General features: G+C 42.8%; 1 protein-coding gene across 2 annotated transcripts in view; it reads left to right on the forward strand.

Moving 5' to 3' along the window:
- F13A1 (coagulation factor XIII A chain) overlaps nt 1-17,055 on the forward strand; it is a 171,163-nt gene that overhangs the window by 140,476 nt on the left and 13,632 nt on the right. For both annotated transcript variants that reach the window (XM_075125389.1, XM_048839785.2), the window contains exons 9-12: nt 5,288-5,391; nt 11,040-11,128; nt 12,071-12,224; nt 14,049-14,333. In XM_075125389.1, coding sequence (XP_074981490.1) covers nt 5,288-5,391; nt 11,040-11,128; nt 12,071-12,224; nt 14,049-14,333 — 632 coding nt within the window. The remainder of the gene's footprint in view (nt 1-5,287; nt 5,392-11,039; nt 11,129-12,070; nt 12,225-14,048; nt 14,334-17,055) is intronic.

Raw genomic sequence — 17,055 nt, forward strand, 5'->3', positions numbered from 1 at the left:
CACATTTTATATACCTCTTTCTTTGTCTTGATTACTTTGGGCTTCCTTGTTCATCTCTTTCTCCTCATAATGTATTTATTGCTACATGGTGCACATAACCCCTTGGGCGTACATTAATTTATCTTACAGCACTTCCCATTTCTCCTTTGTGTCCTTTCTCTTCATTACCTTGTACCACTCTGTGGTAGCTCTAACTCAGACTTTAAATGGTTTGTGTCTTATCCTTGATGTTATTTCAGTGTAGCTTTTTATTTTTTTTAAGACGACATGTTCAAGGTATTTATAACAATTTTTGAAAAAAATGTCTTGACTTTTCTTTTTTAATTTATTTATAATCCCTAGGCAACTGGAAGTTAGGATCTCTTTCCTTTATGAACGTCTACAGCAGTTGACTATTTTATTCCCTGGAGCTGCAAAAGATGGATCTGTGTTCCTATTTCTAGCACTGCCAGAATTCAGGGATGTTTGGATCCAGGATTTTTGTTCAGACCCATCTCTAGGCATGGGGCTGCACCCAAGTGCTTGGCATCTGATATGCATTTACTTATTTTTAGAAAAAAGCATTTTTTCCCAGGATGAAAACGTATATAAAGAATTACACAGACTTTTCCAGAAGTTATTTTTAAGAACTTGGTCAGATTACTGTCATTATTGACTGCTTCTCCTTACTTTAGTTCTTTTTAATTATGTACAGACACGTAAGGAATATACCTTGAAGGGATCTTACTATTGTGCCTTGATCCTAGTATGATCTCCAATCAGGCAGAGCCCTGTTAAAGTCAATGAGGCTCCATGTGGGTGCAGGAGCTTCTTCCATGCCAAGCTCACTGTAAAATGGAGGCCTGAGTAGAGATCCCTTCTGAGGTGTTGAACTCCAATCTTCCAGGCTCCACCCTCTCTCTAACTCCAATCTTCCAGGCTCCACCCTCTCTCTAACTCCAAAACCAAATTTCTTGTGGTGTGGAAGACATTCTTCAGTGCTATACTCAATCCTAATGTCCTTTCTCATCCAATATGTCCCTAACCATATGAGCCCTGTAAAGTACTCTTCTTAAATTGTCTGCCAGGCATAAAAGTCTGCCACCTGGTCATTTTTTATTAGTTTTTCTATCATTTTGTTTAGTCTCTGGCTGGTTTAGATATAAGAGCTACAACTTCAGTTTAAATAATTGTCTATATATAGGGCCAGACCCTCAGCTGCTAGTACGCGGCGTAGCTCTATTGAAGTCAATAGAACAGTGCCCACTTGCACCAGTCAAGCATGTGGCCCAGTATGTTTTGGAGCTGGAAGGAACTTTAGATTATGTTTTAGGGATGGAAGAATCCCCCCAAATCTGGGGAAGCACAAGTGAATATGTATTTATCCATCCTCACCCAATGTCATCATACTTATTTATCATTTGTATTGCAGTAGCATATATAAATCTCAATCCCATTGTGCCAGGCATTATACAAACAAAAAAACAGTCCCCGCCACAGAGCTTACAGTCAAGTTATTACATTGCAGTGTCTACTCACCAAATAAGATTAGTTTCATTCATGGCCTCCTCCCCTCTGTTTTTTACCTTCTGTCCTTTGGTCACACTCAAAACCAAGAACATCTGAGTTTGATTCAAAGTTGGATTTTAAGTGCTTCAGGGCAGAGATTGTCTCTTCTCACATGGCATCGTCATAACTTTCAAAAACCCACCTACCAGACAGTGGTTCACCAAAGGCTCTATGAGAATGACTCACTACGCCGCATTCAGCAGTATCAAAAATTCTAGTTGTGTGCGTCACTTTTCTTGAATAATTCTTTTTCTGTAGTCCTGCTTCATTAACTCTCCTAACTGACAAGTTTTTCCCTGATCCAAGCATTTATTTCTGCTTTGAAATGTCTTGTTAGACAAGCCTCAGAGCCCACTGACTCCTCTACATTTCTGTTTTTTTCACCTATTACTAATGAAATGGTCGGAGTTTAACAATCCATTCTGGCTGCAATTTTATTGCTAATATTGCATGGATTAGGGAAGTATCAGTGGCTACACAGATGTAATTTCATTCATATCTGCTGGCAGGATACACATAATTTGCAAATAAAATTGCTACTTTCTCCTCCCCCGTTTTTGTCAATAACAAAATTCAAACACTTGGTTGACTCTTGAAGCTGTTGCAAGAAACTCGTGTTGGGTTTTTTTCCTCCTTGTTTGTGCTCTCCCTTGAGCTCTAATAAAATTTCAGAAAGAAAGTTACAAGAGCCATCTTTCTCGTTAGGGTGGTTCATCTTTGAAACATTCTCGACAGATTGTAAATAAGATGACCTGGTGGTGTTTTTCAAGCACCCAGCCAAGTGAGGGCATTTCAAGTCTGTGCTTAAACTAACCACTTAAATGCCTTTGAACATAACGCATGTGGCTCATGGAACAGCACTTGGCAAGGGTGCTGGAACAATTGGTATAGTGGGGGTGCTGAGAGCCATTGAACCAAACTGCAAACCCTGGATATAATAGAAACCACTTCAAGCCAAGGGGTGCAGCAGAACCCCCAGCACCCCTAGTTCCCAGATCCATGGAACTTGGTCCTGTGGAGATGTGACCTCTAACATGGGCAACCATAGCACGTGAGTCTGTGAACTAATTAGAAACTAAGAGAGCTGGGCCTATTTTTTGCTTACATGGAAAACCTCCAAGGAAAACTTAGCACCATGGCACTGATGATTCAGTTGGGGTCTCTCTACCTTCTGCAGTATTACCAAGGGAGAGTTGGAAAATTCAAACAAAGTAAATTGCTTTTTGCATATTTTTTTAAAGTTAGACCTAATCATTGAAAGGGACCTCTACAGATCATCTAGTCCATGACTCATGGCAGGACTAAGTTTATCTAGACCATCCCTGACAGGTGTTTGTCTAACCTGCTCTTAAAAAACTCCAGTGATTTAGATTCTACAACCTCCCTATGCAATTTATTCCAGTGCTTAACCTTCCTGACAGTTAGTAAGTTTTTCCTAATGTCCAACTTAAATCACCGTTGCTGCAATTTAAGCTCATTGCTTCTTGTCTTATCCTCAGAGGTCAACGACAACAATTTTTCTCCCATCTCCTTGTAACAACCTTTTAATTACTTGAAAATTGTTAGTATGTCCCCTCTCAGTCTTCTCTTCTCCAGACTGAACTAACCCCATTTTTTCAATCTTCCCATATAGGCTAAGTTCCCTGTAAGCTGCTCAGCTGCGCAGCATCCTTCTTAGCACCGCACAGGCGCTCAGGAAACCCACCTGGGGGGAGGGGCATCTCCCCAGGCCCAGACATAGCCTGGCCCCCAACTCTGCTGCACCTGGGGCACCCGGACCGGCCAGAGTGCCCCTTCCCTGGTCTGAACCCAGCCACAGCTGGGGTGGGGCGGCCCAGCCAGGCCCGAACCCATCCCTGGCCCAAACCTGCTGAGGGAGGGGCGCCTATCCTGTGGCCCCAGCCCCAGAGCTGCTGCAGCGTGGAGAAGTGCCCCCCTCCCCAGGTGCTGCTGTGGTGGGAGAGACAGCTGGGGAGAGTCCTCTCGTGAGGATGTCGCCCCAGAGCACCCTCCTGCACCCCAAGCCCCTCATCCCTGGCTCCCAACGTAGAGCCTGTACCCCCCGCTGGAGCCCTTACCCCCTGCACCCAACCCTCTGCCCCAGCCCTGAGCCCCTTCCCACACTCCGAACCCCTCGGCCCCACCTCCACCACATAAATTTTATTATGTGCACCAATATGCAGGTGATGAGTCACACATCACCTGCATTTTGTTGCACATAACAAAATTCATTCCGCACGTGAGGTGGAAAAATTAGAGGGACTGCTGCTCATACATTATGTTTTCTAGACTTTTAATCGTTTTTGTTGCTATTCTCTGGACTTTCTCCAATTTGTCCACATCCTTCTTGAAATGTGGCACTCAGAATGGGACACAATACTCCTAATTAGCATGGAGTAGAGTGGAAGAATTATTTCTCTTGTCTTGCTTCCAACACTCCTGCTAATACATCCGAGAATGATGTTCACTTTTTTGCAACGGTATTGCACTGTTGACTCATATGTAGCTTGTGATCTACTATGACCCCCAGATCCCTTTCTGCAGTACTCCTTCCTAGGCAGTCATTTCCTATTTTGTATATGTGCAATTGATTGTTCCTTCCTAAGTGGCCTTTGTCCTTATTGAATTTCATCCTATTTACTTCAGACCATTTCTGCAGTTTGTCCAGATCATTTTGAATTTTAATCCTGTCCTCCAAAGCACTTGCAACCACTCCCAGCTTAATATCGTCCGCAAACTAACACAACTATTCCTCTTTAAAAAGTTTAGTCTTTGGTTTGTGGCATTCAAAAATGACCTACAAGGAGTTAGGGAACTATTTGTTTATATATCCAGTGCAGGGTCAGTTAATAAACCTGCACCTGCAACTTTACACAGAAACCAGACAAGCTCGTTTGTTTGTTTTAACTATCAGAATGAACATAGTTGTGCATATTGCCAGTTGTATAGTTGGTACTGAAACCTCTGTTTAAGATTACCAAGTCATCAGCCTGGCTAGGTCTGCTTTATACCGTTCAAGAATCACAAAGCAGTGTTAACACCAGCATACATGGGCAGTTAGGGATTTCTCTTGCATAGAGGTATTCTCTCAGATAGAATTGACTGGCACCCTTCTCACAGCCCCCATTCTTGGGGACGTGGCTGACAAAAAAAGGATTCGCAAAAAGAAAAGGAGTACTTGTGGCACCTTAGAGACTAACAAATTTAAAAAATTTCCATATGGCTAAATTCAGTGCCTTGCATAATGACAGGTTTCAGAGTAGCAGCCGTGTTAGTCTGTAGTCTCTAAGGTGCCACAAGTCCTCCTTTTCTTTTTGCGAATACAGACTACACGGCTGCTACTCTGAAAAAAAGGATTGTGGCAGGAGCACCATTGTGCACCAACAATCCCTAGCTGCCTGAATCTCTTTTTAGGGGGGGCTATGCATTAAGTGCCATTTAGAGCATCTTTCAGGCTCCTCTAATTGGCTTCTTGGCACTGGACTGGGCTTGAGGATCAGGGGATTGCAAAGAAGGCTTACACCTACCTTTCTGATGCTCCCCATCAAGCTTCAGCATGCACCAAATTATTGGGCCTGGGGATCTGGCTTGATCTGTCCTCTGCAACGTATAAACTGTTGAACCCAGGAAATTCTTATGAGATTTTCACTGCAACAGTGAGACATTAAGACACAGGCTTGTTCTGATATTTATTTTTATGCTTTAGTATTGAATATTCTTGTCTGTTTTCCTGTGTAAGGAACTATCACTGCTGGAACGAGGCATGGATGGCAAGACCTGATCTTCCCGTTGGTTTTGGAGGATGGCAAGTCGTAGATAGTACTCCTCAAGAAAACAGTGATGGTAATCCTGCATGCAGTCTTTGTATTTTAGTCCTTAGACTGAAGTCAGTAGCTGTGGAGAAGATTTGGAGATGGATTTCTCATTCTCCCCCAATAGATATAAAAGCACCAATTATCTCAGTGGGCATAGAATTTGGCCAGAGGAAAACAAGACACTCTGTGCCATAATTCAGCCACTTTTGTTGGGTTAGGTGGTATGTACTTTATATAGTATTATGTATTAAAGACCAGCATTCCATATTCTGCAATACCAAAAGGTTTTGATGCAACCCATGTATAACCTTGACTTCTTTTAAGGAGGGGGGGGGGGCTGCATATTGTTTCCCATTGAAAGCATGTTCAAAGCAGAATTTCTGTGCATACTGATAGGAAGGATAGGAATTTTATAGTGGACATTACTTTGAAAAAATCACAGGTGAGACATAGAAAATTTTGATGAAACCAAGGGCAGGTCTTCACTACCCACCGGATCGGCAGGTAGTGATTGATCTATCGGGGATCGATTTATCGCGTCTCGTCTAGACGTGATAAATCGATCCCTGAACGCGCTCCCCGTCGACTCCGGAACTCCAGCTTGTAAGAGGTGGAAGCGGAGTCGACAGGGGAGCAACAGCAGTTGACTCGCCGCCATCCTCATGGCCAGATAAGTCAACCTTCGATACGCCGACTTCAGCTACGCTATTTGCGTAGCTGAAGTTGCGTATCTTAGGTCGACACCCCTCCACCAGTGTAGACCAGGGCAAACTTTATTTAATCAGATTTCTAAAGTGCCCTCACCATAGTATTTAGGTGTTGGTCCTACATTTTGATACTGATTGTTACAGGTTGAGACTTATTTACATCCCCCTTCAGTAAAGGAGTAGCCCTCTCCCTTCAGTCTCAGCAAGTGGCATAAGCTGAGCCCAGGGATGACTTCAAAGGTGGGGAGAGACTGTGGTATTTTCCACAGCATGGCCACCCAAAAGTCAAAGGGCTCAAGGAGAAAAATGGAGAAGTCATGGGATTCCGGATTTCCATGAGCCCTGTGACCAGCCTGCAAGCCAACTCATAGCACAGTGGAGTGAGGAAAGGACATGTGGAAGGGAAAGGTGCCTGATCCAAAGAACGTTGAAGCTAATGAAAGGACTCCAATTGCCTTCACTGGAGTTTGGACCCAGCCCCAGGAACGTTAAATGTATTTGTGATAACAGAGCTGCCCTGTAGAAGAGTGAGAGGGGATGTAACGGTTTTAAACCAAGTATTTTGGGAGTATATAACATATGCCATAATGCTAATTTCCCTCTGTAAATTCCTGTGGCTGCATTCTCTAGATGGTAGAGAAAAATGAAAATCCACGATTGCTGTTACATTTCTTAATTTCCTCCTCACTCAATTCAAAGACATATTCTTAAGACAGCGGCAGTCAGATGTTTCCTAGGTTCACACTCTGACAGACTGAGCTCCTCCAAGCTTGTCAGCTTTAACTCAAATCAGCTCATACTGAATGACATTTCCAGCACTTGAGGCTTATGCTAAACAGTGAAGCAAAAAGTGTGTCATTAAGGTGCCAACTGTTAGATAGCTTCAGATTTGGGACTGGATGGTTCACTGAGTTGGTAATAGAACATGGAGCCTTTCCTGTCTGGGTCAATTGTGGCTATAAGTTATTACAACATAAGTTGTTCTGTGGCCTTGAGCATGTGAAATGAGTTGATGCTATCAGTCCAGTTCCTAGCAAACAGGTCTCCATGTGGTAAAACTGGCATTAATGTGGCAGTTGCTGGCAATTCCAGCAGAGAAGAAACAACTGAATGACCTCGGAAGTAGTACCTATGGCTGAGGACTGAGGCATGCTGGTGGGGCAATATGGAAAACGTGGGGCAACGTGTCGGTGCTTTATCAGGGGCTAAACAGCGGACAAAGGGCCTGATTCAGCACTTAGTTACTCCAGTTTTGCACAGGTGTAACTCCACTGAAATCATGGTGAATAGGGACCGAGTTCTGTCAGTTCATCACCTTTCAGAAACTCCCAAATCACTTAAAAAAGGTAGATGGAAAACATCACTGTTTTCAAGTAAAAATCAGCGCCATGAATCATAGAATCATAGAATATCAGGGTTGGAAGGGACCCCAGAAGGTCATCTAGTCCAACCCCCTGCTCGAAGCAGGACCAATTTCCAGTTAAATCATCCCAGCCAGGGCTTTGTCAAGCCTGACCTTAGAAACCTCTAAGGAAGGAGATTCTACCACCTCCCTAGGTAACGCATTCCAGTGTTTCACCACCCTCATAGTGAAAAAGTTTTTCCTAATATCCAATCTAAACCTCCCCCACTGCAACTTGAGACCATTACTCCTCATTCTGTCATCTGCTACCATTGAGACTGAGGTGAGGCTGACTGGCCTGTAGTTCCCAGGATCCTCCTTCTTCTCTTTTTTAAAGATTGGCACTACATTAGCCTTTTTCCAGTCATCCGGGACTTCCCCCGTTCACCACGAGTTTTCAAAGATAATGGCCAATGGCTCTGCAATCACAGCCGCCAATTCCTTCAGCACTCTCGGATGCAACTCGTCCGGCCCCATGGACTTGTGCATGTCCAGCTTTTCTAAATAGTCCCTAACCACCTCTATCTCCACAGAGGGCTGGCCATCTCTTCCCCATTTTGTGATGCCCAGCGCAGCAGTCTGGGAGCTGACCTTGTTAGTGAAGACAGAGGCAAAAAAAGCATTGAGTACATTAGCTTTTTCCACATCCTCTGTCACTAGGTTGCCTCCCTCATTCAGTAAGGGGCCCACACTTTCCTTGGCTTTCTTCTTGTTGCCAACATACCTGAAGAAACCCTTCTTGTTACTCTTGACATCTCTTGCTAGCTGCAGCTCCAGGTGCGATTTGGCCCTCCTGATATCATTCCTACATGCCCGAGCAATATTTTTATACTCTTCCCTGGTCATATGTCCAACCTTCCACTTCTTGTAAGCTTCTTTTTTATGTTTAAGATCCGCTAGGATTTCACCATTAAGCCAAGCTGGTCGCCTGCCATATTTACTATTCTTTCGACTCATCGGGATGGTTTGTCCCTGTAACCTCAACAGGGATTCCTTGAAATACAGCCAGCTCTCCTGGACTCCTTTCCCCTTCATGTTAGTCCCCCAGGGGATCCTGGCCATCCGTTCCCTGAGGGAGTCGAAGTCTGCTTTCCTGAAGTCCAGGGTCCGTATCCTGCTGCTTACCTTTCTTCCCTGCGTCAGGATCCTGAACTCAACCAACTCATGGTCACTGCCTCCCAGATTCCCATCCACTTTTGCTTCCCCCACTAATTCTACCCAGTTTGTGAGCAGCAGGTCAAGAAAAGCGCCCCCCCTAGTTGGCTCCTCTAGCACTTGCGCCAGGAAATTGTCCCCTACGCTTTCCAAAAACTTCCTGGATTGTCTATGCACTGCTGTATTGCTCTCCCAGCAGATATCAGGAAAATTAAAGTCACCCATGAGAATCAGGGCATGTGATCTAGTAGCTTCCGTGAGCTGCCGGAAGAAAGCCTCATCTACCTCATCCCCCTGTTCCGGTGGTCTATAGCAGACTCCCACCACTACATCACTCTTGTTGCACACACTTCTAAACTGAATCCAGAGACACTCAGGTTTTTCTACAGTTTCGTACCGGAGCTCTGAGCAGTCATACTGCTCCCTTACATACAGTGCTACTCCCCCACCTTTTCTGCCCTGCCTGTCCTTCCTGAACAGTTTATAACCATCCATGACAGTACTCCAGTCATGTGAGTTATCCCACCAAGTCTCTGTTATTCCAATCACATCATAGTTCCTTGACATCACCAGGACCTCCAGTTCTCCCTGCTTGTTTCCAAGGCTTTGTGCATTCGTATATAAGCACTTGAGATAACCTGTTGATCGCCCCTCATTCCCAGTATGAGGCAGGAGCCCTCCCCTCACAGACATTCCTGCCTGTGCTTCCTCCCGGTATCCCGCTTTCCCACTTACCTCAGGGCTTTGGTCTCCTTCCCCCGGTGAACCTAGTTTAAAGCCCTCCTCACTAGGTTAGCCAGCCTGCTGGCAAAGATGCTCTTCCCTCTCTTCGTAAGATGGAGCCCGTCTCTGCCCACCACTCCTCCTTCATGGAACACCATCCCATGGTCAAAGAATCCAAAGCCTTCTCTCCGACACCACCTGCGTAGCCATTCGTTGACTTCGACGATTCGACGGTCCCTACCCAGGCCTTTTCCTTCCACGGGAAGGATGGACGAGAACACCACTTGCGCCTCCAACTCCTTTATCCTTCTTCCCAGAGCCACGTAGTCCGCAGTGATCCGCTCAAGGTCATTCTTGGCAGTATCATTGGTGCCCACGTGGAGAAGCAGGAAGGGGTAGCGATCCGAGGGCTTGATGAATCTCGGCAGTCTCTCCGTCACATCGCGAATCTTAGCCCCCGGCAAGCAGCAGATCTTACCTTAGTTGAATGTAGCATTTGTGGGTGCATGCATGTGCACCTGTGGCAAGCTGAGGTTAGAACATCAAAAAACTAGAGTGGGGAAATATTGCGGGGCCTGGGAGAAGTGTGGCTTGAGTTCCATCAATTGCACTTGTAAAAGCTTTTTTTCCCCTCTCTTTAAATAACCTCAGACACTGAAGGCCTGATTCTGATACTCTTATCACACTGAGTAGTACTTCACTCTGCAAGTAGTCTCACTGCAATCAGAGTTTGTCAGGGTAGCAGAATGAGGCCCTGAAAGTGGAAGGGAAGCAAAGTCTCCATTTTCATTAATGAACAGTTTTGTTGCTGCATCTCACACCTAGCACACGAGTCCAAAGACACCTGCAGTGCTGTACATGTACCAGGTATAATATGCTATCTTTGCAGTACAGATACCAGTGGAATATTATGCCCTCAGCAAAGGAGATAGGTTTTACCTAGTGTCATAAGCCCGACTATCTTTTTATTTCATGTACATTGGAATTGGAAAAGGTTCAGAAAACAGCAACAAAAATGATTAGGGGTATGGAACGGCTGCTGTATGAGGAGAGATTAATAAGACTGGGACTTTTCAGCTTGGAAAAGAGATAACTAAAGGGGGATATGATAGAGGTCTATAAAATCATGACTGTGGAGGAAGTAAATAAGGAAGTGTTATTTACTCCTTCTCATAACACAAGAACTAGGGGTCACCAAATGAAATTAATAGGCAGCAGGTTTAAAACAAACAAAAGGAAGTATTTCTTCACACAACACACAGTCAACCTGTGGAACTTCTTGCCAGAGGATGTTGTGAAGGCCAAGACTATAACAGGGTTCAAAAAAGAACTAGATAAGTTCATGGAGGATAGATCCATCAATGTCTATTAGTCATACTGGACAGGAATAGTGCCCTTAACCTCTGTTTGCCAGAAGCTGGGAATGGGCGACAAAGGATGGATCACTGAACCTGTTCTGTTCATTCCCTCTGGGGCACCTGGCATTGGCCACTGTCGGAAGACAGGATACTGGGCTAGATGGACCTTCGATCTGACCCAGTATGGCTGTTCTTAGGTTCTTATTTTAAGCGAATGGTTTTGGCTAGTTGTTTTTTCCCAATCTAGCACATTCTAGATATTAACTTTAACTAAAGATAAAGAGAACAAATTCAACCTTTTATTTCTCTTCCCCCTCTAATCTCAATTCAGGTATGTATAGATGTGGCCCTGCTTCCGTTCAAGCTATTAAACATGGTCATGTCTGCTTCCAGTTCGATGCGCCTTTTGTTTTTGCAGAGGTATGTACCTTAAAAAATAGTGTTTTGCGTGATTTAAATGGGACAGTAAGTCAGTCTCTACGTATAATACATGGACTGCAATGTTATTTCCCATTACAACTCATGTAAAATAGAAATCCTGTCATTATATTTAGATCAGTAGGTTTGATATGACACTTGTGAATGATAAAATTGATGAGGCACTGCTTGCCAAAGTAGTAATCAGAAGAAGTTGCTCCAGTTGAAATGAAACCCCAGTTACCAGAGCAGCAGAGAAAGTTACTCGCTGCTTTCCATAACACAATCTGCATTGGCCCCTGCCTCTCATTAAGGACTGTAACAGCGGGCAGGCTCCCCAGCAGGCTCTGAAGCTCTGGGTGGTGGTGTAAGCTCTTTGGGCCAGGGCATGTATCTTCCTGTATGTGTTGACAGCCCCTAGCACATTGCGAGGCTCTATTAGAATGCAAAGTAATTGTGCTCCTGCTGAGACGGTGGGGCTCCTCAACTCAGGACAGTACCTTTACAAGCATCATGGAGACCAGACTTGCTGCCAGGATTTCTCAATCTTCAGAAATGTGTTATTAAATAGCTATTGATTGTTCAAAAGGACACAGTGGGCCAGATCCTCAGCAGGTAAAAATTGGCTCCAATGACTATACATGGAGCTACGTTGATTTACACTAGCTGAAGTTCTGGCTCTGCAACTGTACTAGGAAATCCGTATGACAAGTGTATCTGACAGCTAGTTTAAAGTATTACCAAATTATCATTAACATTAAACCCTTTTTGGAAGTGTTTTGGGCCCCAGTCCAGGAAGGTGTTTAAACATGTGCTTAATTTTAAACATGCATCTTGTCCCGTTTAAATCAGTAGGACTTGGTGATTGTGTCATTGAGTCAAGGGGAAGATATATTGGCTTTAAACACAACAGAAGACGTAATGCTTTGTTATTTAATTTTATAGGTAAACAGTGATATTGTTTACTCAAAAGCAATGAAAGATGGGACCAGAGTGATTGAACACATTGATAAGACCCACATTGGGAAATTTATCTTGACCAAGGAAATTGGTAGTGATGGAACCAAGGACATTACTGAGCAGTACAAGTTCCAGGAAGGTAACTGACTGCACATGGCAAAATGAAGTGTTGTATATACGGATGTAGATTTTTCTTAAATAGGTCTCCTGTCATTTATATATAAACCTCTAGCAAGGTGGGTTCTCACACAGCTTTCTCCAAGTGGCGCATCTTAATTCCACCTCAAACATATTACACATCCTTCTGTAAGAACATCTCCTTAGGCTGTCGCTCAAAAACACCTTGGACAGGAGTTGCTATATCTGAAAACAGAGGATAACCATGGATGAATTTATTTAATTCAAAATAGGAGATTTTAAAAGTTGTTTTTCATCATCCACTTCAGAAGTGTGACGGTAGTGTGACCCTTAAGAGTAGTGGTGACTAGGGGTCAGCCCATCCTAGGTCACATGGCATGGCCCTTTAAAATTCTGGGAGGTTTTGAAGTATGCAAAGCCCTAGGAAATAAAACATATTGGTGGAAAGAAAGTGACCCTAGAAATAAGTAGCATGTGGGAGAAAATCAGTTACTGTTTCTTTAAGGGCCTGCAAACAGGAATTTTGCAAAGTGGGTGAGGCAAGGCTCTTCTCTTACCCAACCAACTGGGGTGAGCTGAGAAAAGGGGACTAGCTCATTTTTCATCATCCACTACAGAAGGTCTGACACATCTTGGGTGACAGTAATTCCTTATGAGCTTCCTCCATGTCAAATACAGTATCTTGGTAAGTGCTTATTTTTTAACAAAAAAGGGATGAGTGTCACACAGCCCTACCACCCTGAGACTGTTTCCAGTGCTAAAAATTAAGTCCACTCGGCTGTGCCACATGTCTAGAATCAGATATACTCAAAAGTAGGTAGTGTTCTTCCATCTTCTCTACTAATTTACTTTAGCAACACTCCCCCATTCATTTGTGATATTGGGGAAGCAGAGAAGGATCAAAATAACATTTTAATCCCAAATAAGCTGTTTTACCCAGGACTGCATGGTTGGAGTACAGAATTTTTGCTTTCTAAGTCCCACTGGTCAATTGAGTTTAGATTGATAATGAACCACAGTAATTATTATCTGACTATTGCTTCAAGTATTCACTTCTTATACTTCGCTATTCAGACAGTGTGATAGATCACCTACGTCATATGGTAGCATTTCTGCTCCATGACTGGATGATTCCCAAATCCACAAGCTATCAGGATGGCTCAATGAACACTTCAGCACAAATATTCAAGCAACTGAGTATGTGCATGAGTATTTGGAACATCTTGTTTTTCTGTGAACAAAAAATTCACAGAAAACAAATAAGGCAAATATCATTGAGTTGAATTTGCTATTTTTATTTTTAAAATTTGCAAGTGATTTTTTGTTTTTATTTGCAGTATTTGCCAGTCTCTGACTGGTACCGTAGTTGGAAGTCCCAGCAAAGAGGCCAAGAACTGAATGGACATGAAGACTGAACTACCCTCTTACTCATAAATGTGGTCTCTTTAGTACAGATTTGAGGCACATTAGCTAGCCAGTTTGGTTGGGAAGCATGCATTACCCCTACCACTGCTCAAATTGTCCTCTACTTAGCTCCAGGTCTCCAGAAACCTAAAGGCCAGATCCTGAGATCATTAAGGTTAAGGGGAGTCTTTTCATTGACTAATGAGTTTAGATCTGGCCCATGATCTGGTAGTTTTTATAAGTGCTGAAGTAATTTAAGAAGAGAAATAATTTCAAAATATTTGTAAAAGATTTTTTTAGGTGTTTGTTACTGCCATATACAAAACACCAATCTGGACCCTGGGAAAGTGGCATCATTATGAACCTGGTAATTAGGTTCTGTTGTTTCAGTTTTTTTAACATAATTTTCATCTTGTCCTAGGCACAGAAGAAGAGAGACTGGCCCTTGAGACAGCTCTGATGTATGGCATTAAAAAGGTTACCCAGGATACTATGGAGCAGGCAGGGACCGATGTTGACATGGACTTTCAAGTGGAAAATGCAATACTTGGCAGTGACTTCAAAGTCACTGTAACTTTCAGAAACAACAGCCACACCCGTTACACTGCAACAGCCTATCTGTCTGGCAATATTGTGTTTTATACGGGTGTCACGAAGAATGAATTCAAGAGCCATACTTTTGATGTGACACTGGAACCCTTGGCATGTAAGAGGGGGAAAACTTTAAGCCTCAGCCTTTTGTTTGCTTTCTTATCTGTGTGTGCTGACGCCAGTGAAACTCCCTCTAGTGATAGGCCCAAATTACATAGCTATGGATAGGGCCCTGGAATGGGAGTCAGGAAACCTGGGTTCTATTCCTGATTCTGCTGTGTATTTGCCCGTGACCTTACCCTCTGACCATCCACAATATGTGAAATGGGGATGATCATGCTTATCCACATTCAAAAAGTATTTTGAGTTCTACAGATTGAAAGTGCTGAATTATTAAATAAGTGATGAGGATTGTTATTATTTAATGAGAGAGAGAGAATGGGTCCAGGTGTTAAGCTGTAAGATGTCATTTTCACATCTTTGACCATCTTGTAAGTTCTCAAAAAGGAAAGGGAAAACTCTGGTTCTTCAGGTGGAGGTTACAATGACAAAATAAAAGCAAAATCTTTCTCTTATCTGAGAGAGCCCTACAAGAGAAGGGAAAAGAGTGGCACTGGGTGCACATCTGGCACAAGAGCCATCCTGCAGTTAGAGCGTAGGAGGGTTCAGGACAGGCTATGGGAATACAGTGTTAGGTGCATATTTATGGCAATCTAAAAAGGAACAGCATACATCCCCGGCTAGTGTGTGCTGCTGACCACAGCATATGTGCAAGCCAGTTGAGGGCACATTCCCTACCTGAGATACCATGCACTCTGCGGGGGTGTGCTGTGCTGCTGGTACCCTCTTTCTAGCCCTCTCTGGACTGTTAGGGAGAGATCCTGCCCTGTTGTTTGCCGGGGATAAAGGGTTCCCTATTATCCATTCTGCACGTCTTAGGGCAGGATTTTTCCCCACAACTGTAAATTTCCATTTGGAGCTTGTAAATCTCCATAAAATAATATGAATATATAATAATAATGAAAAATTAGAGATGGACCCTAATCAAAACTTTAGCTCCAATCTCATATGATGAGTCAATAGCTATTTGTTGGTTGTTTCTAACTCATCCAATTCATTTGTGAGTATTCAGTAACTGTTCATGTACTTTCTCTCTGCCGCATTAAGTTGTTCCAACCAATTTTATTATAACAAGCACTTTTTAAAGTGCTTTGAATCAATTATTAAATGTCGGCTGTAAAGTTGTCAAACTTTATAAAAAATACCTGGCTAGCCATAAAAATAAATCAATTTCAACTCTGGGCTAAACTCTCATTGGCAATCCAATTGCACCCCTATAACTGAGAGAAGAATTTAGCCATAATTTAGATGTTCAGTATAGATGTGCAAATATCTCAGCATTCCCTCTGTTTTCCAAGCTAAATTCCACAGGTCAGATTCAGCCCTGTGGTGAGGTTCCATGGAAGGCACCATGACTCTACTTAACAAAGAGGTTAAATAATGCAGTGGTGCTTGTTTGAATCCTCTGCACGAAGGTGAATTTACTAGGATACGTTTACAGCCACAGTGCTCATTTTTGCTAAGCTGTGGCTATGGTACATAAAACTGCTATGGAATGTTTTCATAAATTCCAAATTCTAGTGACTGATGATGATGAGTGAATTTAGACTGGGCCTCCATCTAGAATAAGCAGCATACCAGGGAGAAATCACTAGGGTTGCCAACAGTCCATTATTATAAGGGACATACCGTATTTTTTTTATCTCTGTACAACAAGATTGGGAGTTGCTGATTGTTGCAAAAAGCAGCAAGAAATAGCCCTGGTGAATGTAGGTGAGTACTGCTGCTTATTAATTATTATTATTATTATTAATAATAATAATAATAATGTCAGGAGGATGGGTGGGGTGAGGGTGCTAAGAAAACAGTCCTTTATTTTTTAAATAGAATGTTAGCAACTCTCGGAATCATCTTAACGTATTTTGAGAAATGGGAGCAGAATTTGTAGGTTTAGTGAAATAGCAAGAAGTGTGTGTGTGTGTATTTTGAAGGTAATAGAATATCACTATATGATCAAAATGCGTCAAAGGCATTCTTTCTAGACTACACTGCTGAAAGGAGCAAAATAAGTTTTCAAACAGAAACTGGATGTGTGATTTTTCAGAATAATGATTAAAGGAACTGTATGGGTTGAAAACATCTTTGAGGATTTGAATAGCTTAAACCTGCCAGTGCCTTCAAAGGTGCTATTGCTTCCACTCAGTTATATTTAGCTTTCCCTGTCTTTTTGAAAGGCTGCTACGCAGCTCAGTTTTGTGTCTCCCTGGGCTTTCCCGGGCACAGTAAGTTGTATTGGCATCTTACCAGCATACCCGCTGCAGAAATGAGATTCCATTATTCTTTTTTCTCAGTGATTAAATTTAATCTGAAATGTTTCTCTTTTTTCCATTGTAAAATAAATTCCATTTCTAGTACAACAAATATTTTTACACAGATAAAAAACACCTAGTCTTGATTATAATTAAAGATTTGAGATATGATGAGAAATTCATTTACAGGAGATGGGACCACATCAAAAAAATTCCAGGCTGGCCTGGTGAATCTAGTTCAGGTGGTCATCATAGGAATGGCTTTGAAACCCACTCTAGGAACCCATTTTGATGTAGGTGGCTCAAGAGTGGAAAGAGGTAAATGTGATTTACCCAGTTTGAATTCAATTTCATGGGTGTTTGTACAGTGCCAAGCATACTGGGGGTCTAGTCCAGCATGACTCTGAGGCTCCTAGGTGCTCCAATAAAACAAATGAATAATAAGTGGGTGGGAAATCTTGATATTTT

The sequence above is a fragment of the Caretta caretta genome, chromosome 2, assembly GCF_965140235.1.
Source record: "Caretta caretta isolate rCarCar2 chromosome 2, rCarCar1.hap1, whole genome shotgun sequence".
NCBI classification, from domain to species: Eukaryota; Metazoa; Chordata; order Testudines; family Cheloniidae; genus Caretta; species Caretta caretta.